This window comes from Coregonus clupeaformis, chromosome 6 (genome assembly GCF_020615455.1).
Source record: "Coregonus clupeaformis isolate EN_2021a chromosome 6, ASM2061545v1, whole genome shotgun sequence".
In the NCBI taxonomy this organism is placed as follows: Eukaryota; Metazoa; Chordata; class Actinopteri; order Salmoniformes; family Salmonidae; genus Coregonus; species Coregonus clupeaformis.
This window is the reverse complement of record NC_059197.1, coordinates 44,331,090-44,356,205: the sequence shown is the minus strand read 5'-3', so window position 1 is coordinate 44,356,205 and position 25,116 is coordinate 44,331,090. Positions and strand designations below refer to the sequence as shown.

At 44.0% G+C, this 25,116-nt stretch overlaps 1 protein-coding gene across 1 annotated transcript in view; it reads right to left on the bottom strand.

The window, feature by feature from the left end:
• The window catches only part of LOC121567406 (leucine-rich repeat and fibronectin type III domain-containing protein 1-like protein), a 155,775-nt gene that overhangs the window by 1,171 nt on the left and 129,488 nt on the right, over positions 1-25,116 (bottom strand). Inside the window, exons 3-5 of the mRNA XM_041877430.2 lie at positions 10,260-11,633; positions 5,870-6,528; positions 163-216 (exon numbers count right to left, since the gene is read on the bottom strand). Coding sequence (XP_041733364.1) covers positions 5,961-6,528; positions 10,260-11,633 — 1,942 coding nt within the window. The 3' untranslated portion in view covers positions 163-216; positions 5,870-5,960. The remainder of the gene's footprint in view (positions 1-162; positions 217-5,869; positions 6,529-10,259; positions 11,634-25,116) is intronic.

The following is a 25,116-nucleotide window of genomic DNA, read 5'->3' as shown; positions in this document are numbered from 1 at the left end:
TCAGGAAAGTTCAGTGAAAGAACACTATTTGTGGTCTACTTGTCCCCGCTTCACTTCTAATTTGCCCTTTAAAGCAGACTTGCGTAACGTCATCATTTCCCCATCTCTATGTAGAACTTTAATATAGAATTCAAATGTATAGCTCTCTGTCCCCAAACTCACCTCTCCATTCTCCCTCCCTCCACCTCAGAGGACGAGCATGGGTGATGTGCAGATCTGGAAGAGACAGGACACAGGAATCAGTACACGAACCTCTCACCTGAGCTAAGAATACCTGGAAAGTTTCCATATGTCTTACCTGACCCAGGGGGGTACAATTCTGTAGATATGAATACCACATCTGGCTAGGTGGCTGCACCTACCAGTTCCTTTTAGACAGTGAAGAGACACAGGAAAGTAAGGAGGGTAAGATGGTGTGCTAGAAGGGTATGGGCCAGATTCGAACCCACACCAGACCTGGGATATCTGTGTGATCAGAAGGCAATGGCAGTAACCGCTAGACCCCAGGCCACACACCTACCAGTTTTTGACAGTGTCTTACACATAGGTCTTGTTCAAAATGAGATGATGAAAGCACACCAAGACCACCACAAAGCTTCTCTAAGAAGCTGGTTCACTGACTGATTTAGAAAGGTGTTTTCTTCCATACAAAGCAATGCTAATGCTAATAAATCCAACAAGATAATTCTTTTCAGAGGGTTGATATGCTACAGTATGGAGACGTCCCAATTATGTAATGCACACATACTTCCATTCATAGCATGGCTGCTTGTGCCTCAGTCTAGGGGGAAAAGGATCTGCTCCTCTCCTGGTAGCACAGACAGAGACAGGGGTGGAGGTAGAAAGGGGGGAGGTTGTGTCCTACTTTTAGCAGCACCCCACCAATGGTGAGTATCTGCTGATCACGTCTCATCCTGACACCTCATCCCCTCTCCTCTCAGATCCCCCCTTTTCTCTCTCTCTTCACTCCTTTATTAGAGCAAGCTCTAAATCTGCAACTCCTTACCTGTTTCTCTCCTGTGCTGCTTTATTTTCTCTCTCACTCTCACTGTCTCTGTATCCCCTTTCACTCTCTTCTCTATCCCTACCTCTTTCTCTCACTCTCTATCTTTCAACCTCTCCATTTCTTTCTCCCTCTGTACACCACGACTTCTCTCATCAATCTCTCTACCTTTGTCTTTGTCCTTGACTCTGTTGCCTCAAACTTCTCTCTGCTCTCCAGTCTCTCTCTCTCTTTCTTGATCTCTCTCTTTCTTTCTCTCCTTTTTCCCCTTCCCCTACCTCTGTATCTCTCTCCCCCGTCTCTCTCTCTCTCTCTCTCCCCTCCACCGCTCTCCCTCCCTCCTGTTGCCAGTAACTCCGTCAGCCTCATTGCGTCGCTGTGAGAAACACAGGGCCTCCTGGGAGTGATCTGTCATGTCCTCGCTGGCTGTCTGACGCTCCTAGATGAATTATGGATGCACAGACACTGCAGGTATTTCACAGCTAAACGCTGAGCACTGAGGCTGAGGAAGGATGCTACCTCATCTACCTCATCAAGGCCTGTCACAGAGGGAGAACACTGCCTGCTGCTGCCCACAGCTATAAACACACAGGGTACCGGGACAGACGGCCATTAATTGAGCCAACTTAACTGTCTTCTTGAAGAAGTAAGACTATTATCGATAGGATTGTAAACCGGATGTAACCAAAGTCTAATCACTCGGTTGTCTGAGACAAAAATAGCTCTTCCTCCTAAATGGATATGTAATGCAACCAGGACTCATACAGTGCTCAACAACAAAAACAATTGATCCCAAATGAGAGCTGCATTACATTTTAGTCATTTAGCAGACGCTCTTATACAGAGCAACTTACAGTTAGTGAGTGCATACATTTTTATTTTTTTTTCATACTGGCCCCCCGTGGGAATCGAACCCACAACCCTGGCGTGGCAAGCGCCATACTCTACCAACTGAGCTACACGGGACATGGATTGCTTCACTGCTGCAGCAGTGATCATAATGAAGACAGTGATCGTAATGTTGATCGCCTCTTAGCTTAGGTCAGGGGTTCCCAAACTTTTTAGCCCACGACCCCATTTTGATATCTGAAAATTCTCACGACCCCACACGTGAAAATAATGATGTAATTAACAGCCAATGTTTACTTTTTTATTTGGGGCTACGGCAGTCAATTGAAAAACATTCTAACAGTATTTCTGATTGTCTTCTCAACTCACCATCACATACTATTAATGTGGGGCAGTTAATTGCAATTTAGTGTGACATAGTGTCTCTTATCTCACCACCACTAATGAGAGTGCTTGATGCATGTCGCGTCGGAGCTTCTCAAAGTCAGGGGGCGTGGTCGACAGTGCGCACCTCATCTCTTCTGTCACATCCAACCTGGATCGATATTTGGTTTTAATGAAGACGAGAGCACTGAATCCAGCTTCACACAGATATGAGCTGGCGAAGAGTAGCCTACCATGAGTTTTATGGTGCTTTCAAGACAACTGGGAACTCAGGAAAATACGAGGTCAAATCATGATGTCAGTGATCTTTAGGTCGGAAAGTCAGAGCTCTAGAAAGAAGTTCCCAAGTTAGAATTCCGAGTTGGATAACTGTTCAAAATGATTTTTCCCAGTCGGAGCTCGTTTCTTTCCGAGTTCCCAGTTGTCTTGAACGCACTGAAGTCAGAAGTCATATTTCCAAGTTCGCAGTTGTTTTGAACGTGGCATTAATGCTCAGAGGGAGACGGCAGGGTATTCCTTTTGAGTCAGGAACCAAAACTCCTCTGTAGTTACCCGTGAATGCGTTGCCTGCAGCATTCGGTCACATGACAGCTCGATCAGCTGTTTGACTGTCAACTGAGCCAGGATCACAGTCAAATGGATTGGGAAGTAGGTCCGTCCCAAAGTGCTCTTCCAAGTGTTGGAGATGAGCAGTGAGGGACACTTACTGATGCTGTTTCCTGTTATTTTCTTTTCATTACACAGAAAGTAAACCAAGTCTATTTTTTTCACATCCATTATGAATGACAACAGTTCCTCTCTCAATGCGAAATATCTTTCTAACACTCCCCCTCGATAACCACCAAGCCTCCGTTTGAAATAGAACATTGTCATGCTCTGATCCCATATCTCCACATAGCTTTGCGAACAGGTGTGCGCACAGTGGATGTGGTTTGATGTAGTTTACAATCTAAGTTACCTGTTGCAGTATATCTCCGAGTTCTGTGCTCTGCTATTTTTCCCCCAGTTGCTCTCGGTGTGTCATACCATATGGCAGAGGGAGACACATTCATAACTAGAGTGCAGAGGCCTGCCTGCCGTCCCTGGATAGATTGAGCCCCATCTGTGCAAAAGCCCACCATTTGATCCCATATGGAATCAGTTTTTCGTCAATATAGCACACTGAACATCCCCTATGCCGTTTAATGCTCGGGAATCGTGAGACAGAACAATATGTCCTTGTGAATAGCATCCCCCGACATGTACAGTGCATTCTGAAAATTATTCAGACCCCTAGACTTTTTACACATTTTGTTACGTTACAGCATTATTCTAAAATTGATTAAATTGTATTTTTTCCCCCTCATCAATCTAAATACAATACCCCATAATGACAAAGCAAAAACAGGTTTTTAGACCAGGTTCATCAGACCAGAGAATCTTGTTTCTCATGGTCAGAGTCCTTTAGGTGCCTTTTGGCAAACTCCAAGCGGGCTGTCATGTGCCTTTTACTGAGGAGTGGCTTCCGTCTGGCCATTCTACCATAAAGGCCTGATTGGTGGAGTGCTGCAGAGATGGTTGTCCTTCTGGAAGGTTCTCCCATCTCCACAGAGGAACTCTGGAGCTCGACCATTGGGTTCTTGGTCACCTCCCTGACCAAGGCCCTTCTTCCCCGATTGCTCAGTTTGGCCATGCGGCCAGTTCTAGGAAGAGTCTTGGTGGTTCCAAACTTCTTCCATTTAAGAATGATGGAGGCCACTGTGTTCTTGGGGACCTTCAATGCTGCAGACATTTTTTGGTACCCTTCCCCAGATCTGTGCCTCGACACAATCCTGTCTCTGGGGTTTTCGGACAATTCCTTCAACCTCATGGCTTGGTTTTTGCTCTGACACACACTGTCAACTGTGGGACCTTATATAGACAGGTGTTTGCCTTTCCAAATCATGTCCAATCAATTGAATTTACCGCAGGTGGACTCCAATGAAGTTGTAGAAACATCTCAAGGATGATCAATGGAAACAGGATGCACCTGAGCTCAATTTCGAGTCTCATAGCAAAGAGTCTGAATACTTATGTAAATAAGGTATTTCTGTTTTTTATTTTTAATACATTTGCAAAACAATTCTAAAAACCTGTTTTCGCTTCGTCATTATGGGGTATTGTGTGAAGATTGATGAGGATAAAAATATATTTAATCCATTTTAGAATAAGGCTATAATGTAACAAAATGTGGAAAAAGTCAAGGGGTCTGAAGACTTTCCGAATGCACTGAGTGCACACCTACTCATTTGGAGAGCATAAGCTGGGGAGTTTTTGAGTCGTTCAGTCAGAGTTTCCTCTTGATTGCTAGCAATAGCATCAATTCTTAATTTAACAGTGTTATCTGACAAAGGTATTGATGTGAGTTTCTGTGCCTCTGCCTCCCCACACATTGTTTTCACCATATAAATTGCAGCCGGTAATATCAAAGTCTCTGCAATACTGTGTGGTTTCATAGCGTAGCGGGCCTAGCCATTCATCATGGAATTGATTGAAGTGCAACAGTCAAGTGCGTCCTTTTCCCAAGATCTAAGGGGAAAAGATTTTTAAGGTTAACCACAATGATTTAGAGATACAAAGACGATATTATAATATATATATATTTTTTGGTATATAAATAATTTTCTCTTCAGTATTTTAGAAATTCTCCCGCGACCACATTTTCATATCAGGCAACCCCACATGGGGTCGCGACCCCTAGTTTGGGAACCACTGGCTTAGGTTAACATTATTAAAGGGCCTACCTGATCATACCCATAGGGGTCGCTATTATGTATGTGGCTGCCATTTGCCTTTTCTAACCCAACAAGATTCTGACCCTTGTTTAAAAGTAACTTCCAGCTGCTACTGACATAGCCTGTAGTTTTCCCTCCAAAAGGTAATCGGAATAACACAAATGCCTTAGGAAACCCCAAAGATTACTTCAAACCCTCGTTAGTGCATTGAGTGTGCTAATACGCGGGACGACGTAATGTTGTTGGTGGGCGGCAGAGACACCGATGATGGTGTTTAAAACGCCACAGAGCAGCTCCGGGCCCAGCTCAGTTCATTTGTATTTGGAGAGCGCAGATATAGAGAAGATTGTGCTATACTGCGAATATTAAACTTACAACAAATACCTCAGGGCCAGCAGAGGCAGCTATGATTAGTTTCATGGAAACAGAGAGTGGGGGGAGTCCCATCGGGCAGCGAGGGAGGGAGGGAAGGAAGGAGAGAGAGGGGGAGGCGTGGAGTGAGTGAGCACAGGGTGTGCCCTCCTTTAGTGTTTATGTGCTGTGTGATTTTATGATGATTGCCTATTCCCATCAGTCCTGGGGGCCTGGCGTGGGGCACCAGCAAAGCCTGCCTGTCTGTAGTAACAGCTGCAGCTCAATAGGACTGGCTCACTGGACTGTGTACCATGCTTCATTTAAAGAGGAAAAGCTTATACAGCATAAATACTGCCCCTCAAAATAAACACTGCATGCATATTCACCTAGACTTAAAGGAATAAACACAGCATGTAAACATGCACACAGACACACACCTGTAAGCACTTACAGAAGCAGTCTGCAGAAATGTAAATGAATACATGTGATCCCTGACCACTTGCCTTGTCTGATAGGAATCAACCACCTTGGAGACCAGATAATCCTTGGTAAGAGAGAGGAACCCCAGCACCAGGAAATAAAAAGGGGGCGGGATTGGGGCAGTCCAAGATCCTGTGTTATTGTGATATATCATCCTCGTCCTTCACTGACTTCCCGTAGTCTGGGTTCAAGTCCACTATGGTGGTCCCTTTCAAGGGCCCTCCGAAGCCCCCTTCCGAGGCCTGATGGGATCCCTCATGCCCTACCCTGTCCACTGGGCCAGGAGGCATGGGCCTATTGGCCGAGCCTGAGGACGAGGAGGAGGAGGGGGGGATGGGAGCGCCTCCCCCGCCTGTCGCCTGGCCCCCGTTGGTCTGAGAGCACACGTTGCTGACATGTGCCGCTTTCTGCTTGTAGTGGTTGCTGTGCAGCTTGTACTTCATGAGGAGGATGAAGATGAAGACGAGCACGGACGCCACGATGATACCGCCGATCACGATGATCATGGTGCCGCCCAGGAACTGGTCGTGGAGGGAGCGGCACTGGCGGTACTCGCGCTCGGTAGTGAAAGCCACGCAGCCCACCAGGCGGGTGCCGGTCAGGGCCGTGACGCCGTCGTCGTACACAGCCAGCACGCACAGGTCATAGTCCCGCTGAGAGGCCAGGTCACTGAGTAGGAAGAACTTATGAGATGCAGGGATCATCCTAGAGAGAGAGAGAGAGAGAGAGAGAGAGAGAGAGAGAGAGAGAGAGAGAGAGAGAGAGAGAGAGAGAGAGAGAGAGAGAGAGAGAGAGAGAGAGAGAGAGAGAGAGAGAGAGAGAGAGAGAGAGAGAGAGAGAGAGAGAGAGAGAGAGAGAGAGAGAGAGAGAGATTATTGACAGAGTGAACATTCTAGCAGTAATCCCATGAAGGCACTGAACTCAACAACCTATACTTTCTGTACCTGGAGATTACATTTAACCTTGACTACCCCAACTACACACATACACTCTTATACACTCTCTCTCCTTTGGCAGGTTTACTTTCTGTCTTACAAACACTAGACCACACAGGGGCTAAGGTGTGTGTGTCTGCTGTTACCCCGGTGGCTAGCGTGCCAAACTGCTCCATTTATCAACAGGGACATAGGGGCCCGGGGGCTCCGAGGTGAGGAGACGTGGAGCGGAATTCCAAAGTGCGGCGTGCCCAAGGGGTAGCAACATGGGTGACAGTGTGTGAATTAAACATTTCTCCTCTAAACGCAGGCGCCAGCGGGGTCAACCTATACGCTCGCACGGCGGGATTCATACTGTCTCAGCGTACCCTCCTCTACCCTGCCTTATCCACAGGTTACACCTGCTGTTTCTATTAAACTGACTTACTCTTACCATCCTGTTCATCCCACTGTATTCTCCTTAACACATTATAATACATTTATGGAACATGCAGAATATCTTCCACCCATAAAGTCAGGGTCATATTATGGTCTGGTGCTTTACTATGAAGTAAAGGTTTCACGAAGAGATATTACTTTTATTATTACGTGTTTTACTTTTCTATTATTTCTCTATTTCGTCTCTCTCTGCACTGTTGGGAAGGGCCTGTAAGAAAGCATTCCAATGTTAGTCTCTGCCTGTTGTTTCTGAAGCATGTGAAGAATAAAATACGATTTGATGTGAATTTCAATTCCGTGAACATTTCCTTGAAAGGAAAAAAAGGAGAAGAGAGATACAAAATACTAAGAAAGGTGAAATCTCACTAATTAGGGGGAATAGTTTTGATGTTGAACCTGTTCTGTATGCCCCAGTGCATATATACGCTCATCATTAGTGGATGTTCTGGATGAGTGAAGCTCACTAGCCGCCCACAGACGGGTCTGGCCATTTCATTAGCCCTGAGCCTAGCATACAGTCTAGGTATAAAAAGGGAGGTCGCCCAGGTCAAAATATAATAGGCCCCAATATACTGTATCGTCAGATGTGTCCTCATCCACATCCTCTGGTGGGGCTTTGATGGACATGCAGGGGAAGGCTGGGTCCTCTGCATGTCATGGGGAGGAGGTGGTGGGGATGGTGAATGAGGAGCAGGACCTGACCTTGCCACAGCTCCTGTCACCAGTCTGTCACATTAGAGATGGGAATATGGATGTTACAGGAAGGGGGCGGGGAGGGGTTAGGGGGATATGGAGAACTGTGTGCGTGTGTGTACTCTTGTGCGTGTGTGTGTGATCATGGATGTCAGTGTGTGCTGAAACCTCTCTACCACATGCTTTCTATAATGTCTATGATGTAGAATAGTCCTCTTCTCATCTTCTCATATAAGACTGTCTCAGAAGAGACCGTACAGACATAGAGGCAGTTAGGTAGTGATACCTGGAGTAAAAAGATGGACAGAGAGAGGGAACAAAGGAAGAGAAATAGGGAGTCCAGTCGACTTGAGGTAAGAAATAAGAGAGAGGCCGCGAGGAAAGCTGATACCGACCCAATCCTCTCCTGTTTTCAGCACAATGTTAATGTGTCTGAGAGTATATTAGCTGTCCTCAGCCCCCGCATCCTTTCATTCCCCCCTCCCCCCTCCCTCCATCCATCCATAGCCACCTCCCAAATTCAATATAACCATCAGTCCACACAGAGCAGGACTCATGTGTGCCTAATTGATTAAAAAACGCATTCCGATTACTTTGCAGCGCCATAAACCAAAGGCCTCCATGTGCTTTTTGCATAATTAACAGCACATTGCTTCTCCTACGTGTCTTTTATTTCTTATTCCATCCTCAGGGAAAGGCCGGAAGTTAATTTGGTACTAACAGGGCTCCTTCAACTGAGAATCTCTCCCCAGTGCAATGTCGAAGAGGGCTGTGGTGGAATATAAAAAAACTAATCAATAGATTAATTTCCGTCTTTTAACGAATCTCTCCGTCCGTCCGTTATAGGCTTGTCAAATAATCTACTGTGTGAGTGCCGGGAAGAGCTTCAACAGAGAGGTGGATGGAACTGAGCTCGCTGGCTATTTTTGTTGTGGGGCAGGAAAATGACTTCCAATGCTGGACAGTACTCTCACTTCTATGTCTCTGTAATAACATGGGCTGGTGCTGCAGTCAAGCCTCAAACACTCACGGTGATGTTTTCCCCTGCACCTCCTATAAAAAATAATGAGCCGCTGAATAGCGAGTTGAAAGAAATCTTTGAAAGCTCAAGAGAATATTGCCCTAGGAGAAGAAAGGGGTTTGCAGCCGAATTTAATGGCCGGTGATTTCTGTGCTTTTCACTTTGAGGAGAGAATTCAGTTTTTTTCTGTTAATGTTCCACTTGATTCTTAGCAGAGACAAACAGAAGGCTGTAGTTACTGTGGGAGTGACCCACCTTTCTTCTCTGTGTAAATCGGGATGTTTCAGGTGTTTTATGCGCTCTGCAACAGTCATTCTCTGAAATCTCTGAAATGGAGGAGGCTCAGAAGCCACTGTTCCCATAAGAACAGATTATTTTCATTCCTAAAGTTGGGGTGAAGAGTTCAACTCAACTGTGCCTAATTCAAAATCAGTTATCAAACACTGCCTTCTGGAACGGATTGCACTTCAGTGGGGTAATGTGTTTACATCACCGCAACGCTGCACTGGGATTCCTTTGGGTGCTTTTGAAAATAATATTTTCTCTCACTGAAGGTAATACCTCTATTGTCCACAGCTTACAAATAGTCACAATCACCTAAAAGTTTTGCACAGTATATTCATATTTCTGATAGGAACAAAACTGCATTCGAAATGCCAAACTCTACACTTTTCAAAACGCTTCCATGACACTTCCATGAGGCATTGCAACATTCAGTCCATTATATAATTGAATGCTTGGCCTGTGATACTTGGGAGTCAACCCACCTAATATAACATCTGAATCTGATATCAGAAAGGTCAATATGTAACTGGATCTCCCTCTCAGTCCCATGGAGATGATTGATGGCAACAAGTTATCTTCTCATAGGCTCTTCCTCACTCTATGTCACTGCAAGACTCATTACAGCTAATGGCTATTGCACAGTAAGACTATATAGGTTGGTGTGCCAATAGATGTACGCATATTGAGTCATTCCAACCCATTATGTCAGAACTTCAGTCTTTTTCCCTGTGGGCATCATGCTCTGGTGTTTCTGCAGTTAGCTCTGTGACTTCTTTAGCGATGAGTTACAGTCCACTCATGTTGTCATCAGGCACTAAATTCATTATCAATGTGATTGAGTGCTCTCTGAACCAGGCTGTTAATGAGGATCAATTTGGAGGCTCACGAACTGTCGAAGAACAGCAAGAGACACACAGTACGCAATGGCAAACGTGAAGACCACCTTCCACACAGAGATACCAGTCAGCTTTATTGGGATAGTTTTATATAACATTTACCACCCCCCATAGAGATGCATGTCATCTTATCTGATCTTATGTAAAAGCATGCGGTGACCAACTCACCTGTATATGAGGATGTCGTCGGAGGAGCTGTTGTACTGGATCTGGTACATACGGACCCCCGGGATGTGGTCCTGAGGGGGCCATCGGATGTTAGCTGAAGTCGAGCTCAGTTCCGACACACTGACCCGCTGATGGTCGGTGCGGGCGTGGCCCCCGCTGGCATTGGACTTGATGGAGGTGGGGATGTCCGAGGGGCCAGGCTCGGGCTCCAGCTTGGGGTCAAAGTGTGGCGAGGGGTTAACCACCAGCTCCACGGGTGCCGTGGCCTCGCCGGCGGCGTTGGAGGCGATGCAGGTGAACTTTCCAGAGTCCTTCACAGTGGTGGTGAGGATGTCCAAAGAGCCGTTCTCGTAGCAGATGGTGCGGGATGTGTTCCCGATCAGCTTCCCCTCTGGGCTGACCCAATGCGTGGAAGGTTCCGGGTCGCCCACCGACTTACAGCGTAGGCTCACCTCCTGACCCTCCATCACAAACATCTTGGAGGTGTGCCGCGTGATCATGGGCGGCTCGCACACAAACTCCTCCTCGCGGATGGTCCAGAAATACTTGCCGGCGAGCTCACGGGGAGAGGCGCAGGTCTCCAGGTCGTCTTCTCTGGTCAGCCTCCTCAGCCACACTAGCTCACAGTTACAGTGCAGCGGGTTCCCACCAAAGCTCAGCACCAGGGACGTGAGTGGAGAACCCTTCAGCTTAGCGTACACTGGGATCCTCAGGAACAGGGGATCTGGAGGGATCTTCTTCAGCTTGTTGGAGGTCATGTCTAGACGCGCCAGCTTGTGCAGGTTGGAGAAGATGCCCTCGGGGACCATCTCTATGAGGTTGTGGTCCAGACTGAGGGTGTTGACACTGGCCAGCAGGCCGATGGTCTCCCAGGGGATGTTCACCAGGTTGTTGTAGGACAGGTCCAGGTCTTCCAGGGTCTCCAGGAAGTCCTGGAAGGCCCCCTCAGAGATGCTGTGCAGCTGGTTGTTGGCCAGGATCATGTGCCTGAGGTTGACCAGGCCCTGGAAGTGGGTGTCATCCAGCATGGTGAGCCGGTTGGCGTCCAGGTGCAGGGCGTGCAGGTCCTGCAGGTCGGCAAAGGCGTACGGCTTGATCTGGCTGATGGTGTTGCGTGACAGCGTCAGGTGGATGAGGCTGCTCATGTTGGCGAAGTCACGGTGACGAAGGGTGGTGATGAAGTTGTCCATGAGGCGCAGCTCGGCCGTCTGCCGGTCAATGTTCGGCGGCACGAAGAGCAGGCCTGTCTTGGCGCAGAGGACAGTGTAGGAGGGCATGAGGTTCTGGCAGGTGCAGCGCTTGGGGCAAAGCATAGTTGTGACGGGCGTAGCGAGGAGGGCCAGGCACAGGAGCAGGCTCTCCATGGCTAGGCTCCTGGAAGACAAGGGGAGGGGAAAGGCTGTTAGCATACAACAACAACAACAACAACAACAATGAAAACAACAACAACAACAACAACAGTGAAAACAACAACAACAACACTGTCATCATTGCGATGGATAGAAAGAACCTCTCCGCCGATAGCTGTAAATGTAAAATATTTATAAAATTAAATGCTTACATCTTTATCAGAAAAATCCATTTACATAAGGCAGATTTTTTCAAGGAAAGACACCTAGTCCATTCAAAACATGCACACTTTACTACAGTTTAGGCAGAATAGCTTGATGTGAATTTGGAGCAGGTTGCCCCAAGATAACAGGGAAATCTGTGGAGGCTGCAGAGAGAGCGCTGCTCCCTTGACACTGCACTTCATTCCACCGCACCCCACCACCTCAATGCATTGATATCTGACACCCCATCTGTCTATAACACACACTCAAATAGCATTTCACAAGGCAATCCATTATGTATATATTCAGAAACGCACCAGAATAGCTAATGGATATCTGATACCAGATCCTTTGTTTATTGTTTGTGCACACCCTTCTATTCTCATAACGTTTACATAGAAATGCATGAACATAACTATTTCCCACTGACAGGGAACCCACTCTGAATATCAATGCTCTAACTGCAGGGATATGAAAGAGAGAGACTGCCAAGCGGGGAAGAGGAAGAGGGAGAAGGTGGAGAAAATATGGATGTGCAGTTATGGCTCTCTGCCAGGTGGGGGAAATATAGAGCCACACACATGGCATATCAGTAGGGACTGAGAGAGGAGAGCTGCTCTCTGCTCTGCTAAGGCGAGCCATATATCAGAGGAAGAGAAAAATACAGTGTGGTGTCTCAGTGACACGCCCAGGCAGGGCTGAGCTCCCTGCTCTCCATTATAGGGAGGATGAGAAGTCACAGCACCCCCGGAGAGAGAGACAATTTCTCTCGACAACTAGCTAAAAAAAGTACTACGGGAAAAGGTACCCATGTCAATGCATGCCAATGGTGGACTATTTCATGCTGGCACATTAGCCATATGCCTGCCAGTGGAGGCTCCTGAGGGGAGGACGGCTCATAATAATGGCTGGAATGGAGTTAATGGAGTGGTATCTACAACATAGAAACCACGTTATTGACGTGTTTGATGCAATTCCATTGACTCAATTCCAGCCATTATTAGGAGCCGTCCTCCCCTCAGCAGCCTCCACTGAGGCCTATGTACTTGACTTAACAGTAAAGGATGCTTGAGTCATGGCATTCATATTAATGAGTTGCCAAGTGCAATTTACATACAGTACCTACACAGAAAATTATCCAGTGTTAAATCAACACTGAGAGTGTTAAATTGAACGCTGGTCCGGTGTCTATACGGGTCCACACTTAAATTAGTATAAAGCCTTATTTGAATATTTCCCAGAGTGCCTTTCGAGTGAATTATAGAGTTACCACCCTTGACTGTATTTGTTAGTGACTGAGACATGGTTGTTGCATTCATCCATTTTCAAATCATGTTGCCTTCACCAAGTGGGATCCTAAGCTAATACAGTAGGTTCTCATTAAAATAAAATGTGTTCAGAGGTTGAGGGTAGAGGAAGTTCAGGAGTAAAAACAAACAAAATATAATTATTGTAAAATTGACTGTGTCCATAAAATGTATATAGTATGCATAAGCTGGAGATAGAGGCCTAAGCATTGTTGTTCACTAGTTTACTCCAATTAGGGGAGGGGTGGTGGGGTTGGAATGTAATAAAGGAAAATATATTTTTTTAAAGGATGTGTATATATATATATAAATACAGTGGGGAAAAAAAGTATTTAGTCAGCCACCAATTGTGCAAGTTCTCCCACTTAAAAAGATGAGAGAGGCCTGTAATTTTCATCATAGGTACACGTCAACTATGACAGACAAAATGAGGAAAAAAAAATCCAGAAAATCACATTGTAGGATTTTTAATGAATTTATTTGCAAATTATGGTGGAAAATAAGTATTTGGTCAATAACAAAAGTTTCTCAATACTTTGTTATATACCCTTTGTTGGCAATGACACAGGTCAAACGTTTTCTGTATGTCTTCACAAGGTTTTCACACACTGTTGCTGGTATTTTGGCCCATTCCTCCATGCAGATCTCCTCTAGAGCAGTGATGTTTTGGGGCTGTCGCTGGGCAACACGGACTTTCAACTCCCTCCAAAGATTTTCTATGGGGTTGAGATCTGGAGACTGGCTAGGCCACTCCAGGACCTTGAAATGCTTCTTACGAAGCCACTCCTTCGTTGCCCGGGTGGGGTGTTTGGGATCATTGTCATGCTGAAAGACCCAACCACGTTTCATCTTCAATGCCCTTGCTGATGGAAGGAGGTTTTCACTCAAAATCTCACGATACATGGCTGACTAAATACTTTTTTTCTGGGCTGATCCCTCACCTTCCTCATGATCATTGATGCCCCACGAGGTGAGATCTTGCATGGAGCCCCAGACCGAGGTTGATTGACCGTCATCTTGAACTTCTTCCATTTTCTAATAATTGCGCCAACAGTTGTTGCCTTCTCACCAAGCTGCTTGCCTATTGTCCTTTAGCCCATCCCAGCCTTGTGCAGGTCTACAATTTTATCCCTGATGTCCTTACACAGCTCTCTGGTCTTGGCCATTGTGGAGAGGTTGGAGTGTGTTTGATTGAGTTTGTGGACAGGTGTCATTTATACAGGTAACGAGTTCAAACAGGTGCAGTTAATACAGGTAATGAGTGGAGAACAGGAGGGCTTCTTAAAGAAAAACTAACAGGTCTGTGAGTGCCGGAATTCTTACTGGTTGGTAGGTGATCAAATACTTTTGTCATGCAATAAAATGCTAATTAATTACTTAAAAATCATACAATGTGATTTTCTGGATTTTTGTTTTAGATTCCGTCTCTCACAGTTGAAGTGTACCTATGATAAAAATTACAGACCTCTACATGCTTTGTAAGTAAGAAAACCTGCAAAATCGGCAGTGTATCAAATACTTGTTCTCCCCACTGTATATATATATATAATACAGTGAGGATAATAGTGAAGACATCAAAACTACGAAATAGCACATATGGAATCATGTAGTAACCAAAAAAGTGTTCAAACTATATTTGAGATTTGAGATTTTTCAAATAGCCACTGTTTGCCTTAATGACAGCTTTGCACACTCTTTGGTGTTCGCAAAAAGGCATGTAGGAGACTCCCCAAACATACGGAAGAAGGTACTCTGGTCAGATGACACTTAAATTGAGCTTTTTGGGCCATCAAGGAAAACGCTATGTCTGGCGCAAACCCAACACCTCTCATCACCCCGAGAACACCATCCCCATAGTGAAGCATGGTGGTGGCAGCATCATGCTGTGGGCATGTTTTTCATCAGCAGGGACTGGGAAACTGATCAGAATTGAAGGAATGATGGATGGCGCTAAATACAGGGAAATTCTTGAGGGAAACCTGTTTCAGTCTTACAGAGATTTGAGACTGGGACGGAGGGTCACCTTCCAGCAGGACAATGAACCTAAGCATACTGCTAAAGCAACACTCGAGTGGTTTAAGGGGAAACATTTAAATGTCTTGGAATGGCCAAGTCAAAGCCCAGACCTCAATCCAATTGAGAATCTGTGGTATGACTTAAAGATTGCTGTACATCAGCGGAACCCATCCAACTTGAAGGAGCTGGAGCAGTTTTGCCTTGACGAATGGGCAAAAATCCCAGTGGTTAGATGTGCCAAGCTTATAGAGACATACCTCAAGAGACTTGCAGCTGTAATTTCTGCAAAAGGTGGTTCTACAAAGTATTGACTTTGGGGGGGTGAGTAGTTATGCACGCTCAAGTTTTCTGTTTTTCTGTCTTATTTCTTGTTTGTTTCAAGGTAAAAAATATTTTGCATCTTCAATGTAGTAGGCATGTTATGTAAATCAAATAATACAAACCCCCCAAAAATCTATTTTAATTCCAGGTTGTAAGGCAACAAAATAGGAAAAATGCCAAGGGGGGTGAATACTTTCGCTAGTCACTGTACCATTATCTTGTTTTTTATCATGGACATATTCCCACTAATATTTTAATTAAGCTTTCACTGTGTGTTTTACACTTTTTATCAAGCTGTTGGTGCGTCCTTCTATTTATGCCAAATCATTTGACCTCTGTAGGTTGAGATTCTTGTTTCCTAAAGTTACTCCTTCACAACTTTCTGTAGCGAATAGAGAAGACACATACCATCACATCCCACATTATGTTAATGAGGTCCGTGTAACTCAATTATGTGCTTGGGTCTGGATTGGGGAGGTGTGAAACGTATCAAGGAGAGGAAGAATGTAATCAATCTTATCGTAGAAGTTCTCTTCAGATTATGAGCTATCACTCATGCCATGAAGGTGAAAATAATAGCAGGAATAAACTTAGATTAATTGATTGAATGAAACTATATCAATGCATGTGAATCATAATGGTCATATGATGAAAAATACATTTCCGATTCACATTTGTCCTACAAAAGCAATTCTTAGTACTTCTCACACATCACATAGGCCTAAACAAAACATATAGACAACACAGCAGGAAACAAACAGTATGAACAGTCAGACAAATACCTTTCCTACACTCCCATCCCACCCCTGCCCACATCGGGAGTTGTTCATAATAGTGATTGCCCCTGGGTTGAAACGCAGTGCACGCCATTTAATTTTCTGATTTCTCCAAACTGATGGGAGATCAAAGCAGTGGTGGAGTGAGTGGTCTGGGCTGGAGATCGTGTGGTAGACTTTGCGTTGTATAGCGCGTTCATTCAGTAGGTGAGGGGGATCCATGTCATAGCCTACACTCTTCTAAAAAAAGGTTCCTTATAGAACCAAAAAGGGTTCTATCGCTTGCTTCATCAGTTGAAGTCGGAAGTTTACATACACTTAGGTTGGTGTCATTAAAACTTGTTTTTCAACCACTCCACACATTTCTTGTTAACAAACTATAGTTTTGGCAAGTCGGTTAGGACATCTACTTTGTGCATGACAAAAGTAATTTTTCCAACAATTGTTTACAGACAGATTATTTCACTTATAATTCACTGTATCACAATTCCAGTGGGTCAGAAGTTTACATACACTAAGTTGACTGTGCCTTTAAACAGCTTGGGAAATTCCAGAAAATGATGTCATGGCTTTAGAAGCTTCTGATAGGCTAATTTGAGTCAATTGGAGGTGTACCTGTGGATGTATTTCAAGGCTTACCTTCAAACTCAGTGTCTCTTTGCTTGACATCATGGGAAAATCAAAATAAATCAGCCAAGACCTCAGAAAAAAAATTGTAGACCTCCACAAGTCTGGTTCATCCTTGGGAGCAATTTCCAAACGCCTGAAGGTACAATGTTCATCTGTACAAACAATAGTACGTAAATATAAACACCATGGGACCACGCAGCCGTCATACCGCTCAGGAAGGAGACGCGTTCTGTCTCCTAGAGATTAACGTACTTTGGTGCGAAAAGTGCAAATCAATCCCAGAACAACATCAAAGAACCTTGTGAAGATGCTGGAGGAAACAGGTACAAAAGTATCTATATCCACAATAAAACAAGTCCTATATCAACATAACCTGAAAAACCGCTCAGCAATGAAGAAGCCACTGCTCCAAAACCGCCATAAAAAATCCAGACTACGGTGTGCAACTGCACATGGGGACAAAGATCGTACTTTTTGGAGAAATGTCCTCTGGTCTGATTAAACAAAAATAGAACTGTTTGGCCTTAATGACCATTGTTATGTTTGGAGGAGAAAGGGGGATGCTTGCAAGCAGAAGAACACCATCCCAACCGTGAAGCACGGGGGTGGCAGCATCATGCTGTGGGGGTGCTTTGCTGCAGGAGGGACTGGTGCACTTCACAAAATAGATGGCATCATGAGGAAGGAAAATGATGTGGATATATTGAAGCAACATCTCAAGACATCAGTCAGGAAGTTAAAGCTTGGTCGCAAATGGTTCTTCCAAATGGACAATGACCCCAAGCATACTTCCAAAGTTGTGGCAAAATGGCTTAAGGACAACAAAGTCAAGGTATTGGAGTGGCCATCACAAAGCCCTGACCTCATTCCTATAGAACATTTGTGGGCAGAACTGAAAAGGCATGTGTGAGCAAGGAGGACTACAAACCTGACTCAGTTACACCTGCTCTATCAGGAGGAATAGGCCAAAATTCCCCCAACTTATTGTGGGAAGCTTGTGGAAGGCTAACCGAAATGTTTGACCCAAGTTAAACAATTTAAAGGCAATGCTACCAAATACTAATTGAGTGTATGTAAACTTCTGACCCACTGGGAATGTGATGAAAGAAATAAAAGCTGAAATAAATCATTCTCTCTACTATTATTCTGACATTTCACATTTTTAAAATAAAGTGGTGATCCTAATTGACCTAAGACAGGGAATTTTTACTAGTATTAAATGTCAGGAATTGTGTAAAACTGAGTTTAAATGTGTTTGACTAAGGTGTATGTAAACTTCTGACTTCAACTGTATATGTAACCCTTGAAATGTCTATATAGAGTGAGGGAAAAAAGTATTTGATCCCCTGCTGATTTTGTACGTTTGCCCACTGACAAAGAAATGATCAGTCTATAATTTTAATGGTAGGTTTATTTGAACAGTGAGAGACAGAATAACAACAAAAAAATCCAGAAAAACGCATGTAAAAAATGTTATAAATTGATTTGCATTTTAATGAGGGAAATAAATATTTGACCCCGTCTCAATCAGAAAGGTTTCTGGCTCCCAGGTGTCTTTTATACAGGTAATGAGCTGAGATTAGGACCACACTCTTAAAGGTAGTGCTCCTAATCTCAGCTTGTTACCTGCATAAAAGACACCTGTCCACAGAAGCAATCAATCAGTCAGATTCCAAACTCTCCACCATGGCCAAGACCAAAGAGCTCTCCAAGGATGTCAGGGACAAGATTGTAGACCTACACAAGGTTGGAATGGGCTACAAGACCATCACCAAGCAGCTTGGTGAGAAGGTGACAACAGTTGGTGCGATTATTCGCAAATGGAAGAAACACAAAATAACTGTCAATCTCCCTCGGCCTGGGGCTCCATGCAAGATCTCACCTCGTGGCGTTGCAATGATCATGAGAACGGTGAGGAATCAGCCCAGAACTACACGGGAGGATCTTGTCAATGATCTCAAGGCAGCTGGGACCATAGTCACCAAGAAAACAATTGGTAACACACTACGCTGTGAAGGACTGAAATCCTGCAGCGCCCGCAAGGTCCCCCTGCTCATGAAAGCACATATACAGGCCCATCTGAAGTTTACCAATGAACATCTGAATGATTCAGAGGAGAACTGGGTGAAAGTGTTGTGGTCAGATGAGACCAAAATCAAGCTCTTTGGCATCAACTCAGCTCGCCCTGTTTGGAGGAGGAGGAATGCTGCCTATGACCCCAAGAACACCATCCCCACCGTCAAACATGGAGGTGGAAACATTATGCTTTGGGGGTGTTTTTCTGCTAAGAGGACAGGACAACTTCACTGCATCAAAGGGACGATGGACGGGGCCATGTACTGTCAAATCTTGGGTGAGAACCTCCTTCCCTCAGCCAGGGCATTGAAAATGGGTCGTGGATGGGTATTCCAGCATGACAATGACCCAAAACACACGGCCAAGGCAACAAAGGAGTGGCACAAGTAGAAGCACATTAAGGTCCTGGAGTGGCCTAGCCAGTCTCCAGACCTTAATCCCATAGAAAATCTGTGGAGGGAGCTGAAGGTTCGAGTTGTCAAACGTCAGCCTCGAAACCTTAATGACTTGGAGAAGATCTGCAAAGAGGAGTGGGACAGAATCCCTCCTGAGATGTGTGCAAACCTGGTGGCCAACTACAAGAAACGTCTGACCTCTGTGATTGCCAAAAAGGGTTTTGCCACCAAGTACTAAGTCATGTTTTGCAGAGGGGTCAAATACTTATTTCCCTCATTAATATGCAAATCAATTTATATATTTTTTTTTACATGCGTTTTTTTGGATTATTTTGTTGTTATTCTATCTCTCACTGTTCAAATAAACCTACCATAAAAATTTAGACTGATCATGTCTTTGTCAGTGGGTAAACATACAAAATCAGCAAGGGATCAAATACTTTTTTCCCTCACTGTAGAACCCTTTTTTTAGAGTTATTTGATCAGAACTCTAGAGGTTCTTCTTCACTTAACCAAAATGATTCCATGTAGAACCCTGTATGGTGCCATTTATGAATTATGGATGCTTCTATTAAATATCATTGGACAGGAAAAGGTGCAACGCCAGCTCACCATCATTTCTTTAGAAAAAGTTTAAAAGATTGACTTCTGACTTCTTCAGAATAATCACAAAGGGAATAGACAAGTTCATATAGGGCATGGTAATATTAAAATACTGTTAAATAGTAACATTATGAGCTAAGAATATAATTTAATAAACAATTAAATAATGGACTAAAGAAAACCAGCATATTGTTTATACTGGTGGCCAAGGAGGCCCATGTCAACTCTGGCTGACTTCTTTACAATACAATACACTTTGTTCATTAGTTACAGTGAACAAAAAAAATCTGCTCCATTCTCAATCAGTTGTCAGCAGCAGCAGCCGAAAGAGAGATCATCTTTCTCTGATAGTTCTGGGTTACTGCCAGACTGAGCAAAACGTAGATAGTGTGTTAAAAGTCATGTAATGATTAAGTAGGCCAGGATTTCTCAGACTCGGTCCTGGGCCCCCCTGGGTGCACATTTTAGTTTTTGTCCTAGCACTACACAGCTGATTCATATAATCAAAGCTTGATGATGAGTTGGTTATTTGAATCAGCTGTGTAGTGCTAGGGCAAAAACAAAAATGTTCACCCAGTCAAGGATTGAGTTTGGGAAACCCTGAACAAGGCTATTTAATCACCAAGAGTTATTATACATAATTTATTATAAATAATTATACATACCTCCTCTCAGTCAGCAACAGTCCTCTAATGGCTTCATTAAACATAGGCTGACTCCACACTGAAATACTACAATAATAGAAACTACTGTATATATTTATTGTATTACATGAATGGTGTCCACAGCCCTTCTGAAAATACATTTAAATCGTGTTTGAATTCGATTTTTTACACCCTGCTCCATGTATTCAATGTATTCCATATCAAATTTGGCTCCCAGTACGGTTTTACTTCCGGCTGCAATTAGCCTGGCTGGCATGCAAATGACGGGCGGGGGTCATGTCCATACACAACCCTCATGGCACACGCACACACACCCCTTCCATTACGAGCCAGAGCCTGTGACACAAATCAGCTGTGTTATCTGGACATCATCAGAGGAGTGTCATTTGCACGCTATCTCCTAACGACAGGGAGAGTGATCAACAGGGTCAAGCTGATTGGTCAATACTGCAGTAGAGTGTGGCTGGAGAGGGTCATAAAGGTCCCCATGACTTCATGACCTGGCTTACTGGGAAAAGCTGGGGAGGGAGACTGTTCTATTGGTACAATGTGGAGTCACACGATGACTAATTGCAGCCTGTTGCCTTTAAAGAGGAGAGGGGGAGGGTAATGTTCTTGCTGTGGTGGCAGGCCAATCGATTTTTACTGTAACAGGCGTTCTCCGAAGCTCCTATCATTTCTGTGTGGGGTTTTTTGTCCATGGAGATTTGCATTGCGGAGATATAAAAAAAGACCTATTATTGATTTTGACATGGTATTTATTGGTGGTGCATTGCAGCTGCGACAGTGTCGCCATGTATTTGTTAATCATTATTAAAGGTTTGAGACACTCTTGCATAGCCATTTCCACACGCTATGTGGCTTGAATGGAAGTCCACCTGGACCGAATGGAATGTCCTATACATTTTATAATCATCACTTTCCATTGTGTGTGACTAACCTGTAATTGCTAAGTGCAAATTGAAAGCGAGAAATTAATTAATCTAGTGCATACCTATCTTTTTGTTAATGGGAAACATTTTATTTTGTTGTTTTGTTTCTTGCTCATTGCTGTTGGCCATAAATGTAATTGGCCATTTTGATTAGCATAAGCATCCCTTTCATGGGATTGTGCGTGGCGAAAGTAATTTTTGTTCCATTTCATTTTGAGACATTTTCTGTGCGGACATGGTAGCACAGTGGTTGAACTCTCCCAAAGGGCTCGTTCAGTGGGACAGATGTTACATTACTGGATTCTATGTCCTCTGCAAGCTCACCAGAGACTTCTTAAGAAACCTATTAAGTAAACAGTGGTTATGCTGGAGGTTATAGTGGGTGTACTTTGTATGTTGAAAACACCTCCATTAACCATCTCCAATACACTCCAATACACTGGATAGTGGATAAGCCTGTATCTTTAACCAAATACTTATATAATCATACACATGTACTATAGTCACAACATTTTCATTTAAAACAACCATCCACCCACACATATACATAAAGTGCATTCGGTCTATACTTCTTTAGCATAAACACTAAGGCATACATGTACATCCTGCATGGGATGATACAATATGAGTCAACCTTGAACTTTGAACTCCTTCATACAAACATGAATTTAGTGTACAAATAAACAATCATGCCCAGGGTTGCAAAGCTACCGGTAATTTACCAAAGTTACCGGAATCTTCTGCAATTTTGATAATTAACAGAAAATCTATAGCATCTATGGTAACTTGGTTATTTATATATGAATAACTTTTGTAAATGTTTTATTCATATATATTATTTGTCTTATATTGTTATTGCGTTTCTAGTAGATAGACAATATGGTTCAAGAGAAAATAGCCTAATTACTGGAAAAAGCATCTAATCAACAATTACATTATTTTCAATTAACTCAGCAAGTCTTCCAACTATTGACTTTTTCACAACTGCCACCAGTTTGATGCCAAAAACATTGAAAACAAAAACCTATTGACATTTTAAAATAAATAAAAAGTGTCTAAAAAAAGATATACACTGAGCGTACAAAACATTAGGAACATGACAGACTGGCCAGGTGAATCCAGGTGTAAGCTTATTGATGTCATCTGTTAAATCCACTTCAATCAGTGTAGCTGAAGGGGAGGAGATAGGTTAAAGAAGGATTTTTAAACCTTGAGACAATTGAGACATGGATTGTGCATGTGTGCCATTCAGAGGGTGAAGGGGCAAGACAACATATTTAAGTGCCTTTGAACGGGGTATGGTAGTAGGTGCCAGGCACACCGGTTTTTGTGTGTCAAGAACTGCAACAACGCTGGGTTTTCACGTTCAACAGTTTCCCGTGTGTATCAAGAATGGTCCACCACCCAAAGGACATCCAGCCAACTTGACACAACTGTGAAAAGCATTGGAGTCAACGCTATCGACACCTTGTAGATTCCATGCCTCAACTAATTGTTCTGAGGGCATAGGGGGGTGCAACTCAGTGTGTTTTGTACACTCAGTGTATAAAGGATATTTAATGCTGAAACGCTCATATTAAAACACCAATGGTATTCAACAAGTTGATGGTTTATATTTAGGATAACTATTTCATTATTTATACATGTGATAAGGCCACACAGAGGGCCAGAGATAATTACAGACGCATGTGCTAATCTGAAGTACCCAAAAAGGCCATTAGCTGTCATCTTATACAATTCAAAATAAAACTTGAAAGTTACCAAAATTCTGGTAGTTTACTGGTAAACTTCAAAAGTGTCCAGTAATATACCCTCCCTTTGCAACCCTATGCCCATCACACATCTCTACACACACAAACACACACACAACCAGGCAGCATTAAAACAATGTTCAGGGAACACAGTGCTCCATTGGGCCTGTCGTGTTTGACTTCCAATGCAGGGATGGGGGAATTCACTTCCACATCACCATAAATTAACACAGAAGTGAGTTCTTGCCCTGCAACACTAACCAGGCAGAACAGACGCTACAGTACAGGCATTTCTGTAGCAGATCTCCCCCACAGCCATAACACATCCAATGGGAGGTGCCAGACAGTAGCCAGGCGACAAGTCTGACAGGACACATGAGAGAGTGCCAACTAGTTGACAAAAACTTCAATGCTGTCTCCCTTCAAGACAATGGCAAGATGGCTGGCAGAGTGGCTCTGTCACTCTGATTACCCAGGCAGGCAAATGCACCCTGCCTCCTTTCTTCTCTCCTCCCTCTATCCCCCAGCCTTCACTCCCATCACTGGACACCCTCCACTCCCGAATCAGATTGTCAACTGTTGGCGATGGTTAATAGGATTGTGTTGTTGAGGTGAAGCAGCAACATGGTAATCCACTCCCAGTGCCAAAACAGTTAATGCCATTAGAGCTCGTAATTAGCCCATGATCCCTCTGTCGTACGCTTTAACACCATTGACCTTTCCCTGAGTAAGCTGTATACGCCCGCTCCCTCCCTCCCTCCCTCCACCTCCCTCAATCTCCCTCCCTCCATCTCCCGCCACTCTCGCTCGCCTCTCACTCTCTTCTACCCTGACTGTCAAAGCAACATGATGCATTCAGGGGATACTAATGCAAACAAATACAGGCAAGCAGGCACACACGTACCAGTATGCACGCATGCATACACACACTAGCTACAGCCACACAAAACCACCATGACAGTGGCTGTGTGCTGCTCTGTCGCTTGTGACACTAAAGGCTGTCAAAGTTTATACATGTTAACTAGGGCTGGGAATTGCCAGGGACCTCACAATATGATATCACGATACTTAGGTGCCGATACGATATATATTGCGATTCTCACAATACACTATATGTATTGAGATCCGATACTGTGATTTTATTGCAATTCGATGTTCCAAACATATTGCTCACCATATGTCTGCTGTAGAGGGACAAGAGAGAGCCATGAGAAAACAAGTAATGGAAATAAAAGTGCTGAAAACATATTGTCTCCCTATTTAAAAAGAAGATGGAGAAACAGCTATGAAGGTGCAGGTACAGCCAACTAGCACTAAAATAATACTGCAATGTTGTCAAAACGATATGATACGATATATCGTCAAAAGTAATATCCCGATATGTAACTGTATCGATTTTTCCCCCATCACTAATGTTAACCGCTAAGTGCCTCCCACCCATTAGAAACCAAACTCCATGCTCTGTCAAACTAGTCCTCTGCTGAACATAGCCTCGTTTTCAAAGATGAGCTGTTCAAAGACGTGGGTCAGAAGAACACTCTGCACTCTTCTTAGCCGTGTAGACCTCCGATGCAGTGACATAGGTTGTATTGTTGTTGTTGTGATAGTGTTGGTGAGGACTGGAGACCTGATGTGCTCATGGAGACAAGGCTCTGTCTCCAGGACAAAGGCAGCCAGGGTAGTAGTCGACACCCGCCTGGCATGAAAGAACAGAGTTGCACTACTGAGCTATGATTACTGCTACCACTTATGACACATATAATGGTGGTATGATAATAATGCATGAACAACTACACAACATTGCATTGAGCTGTATATCATCACATGCATCA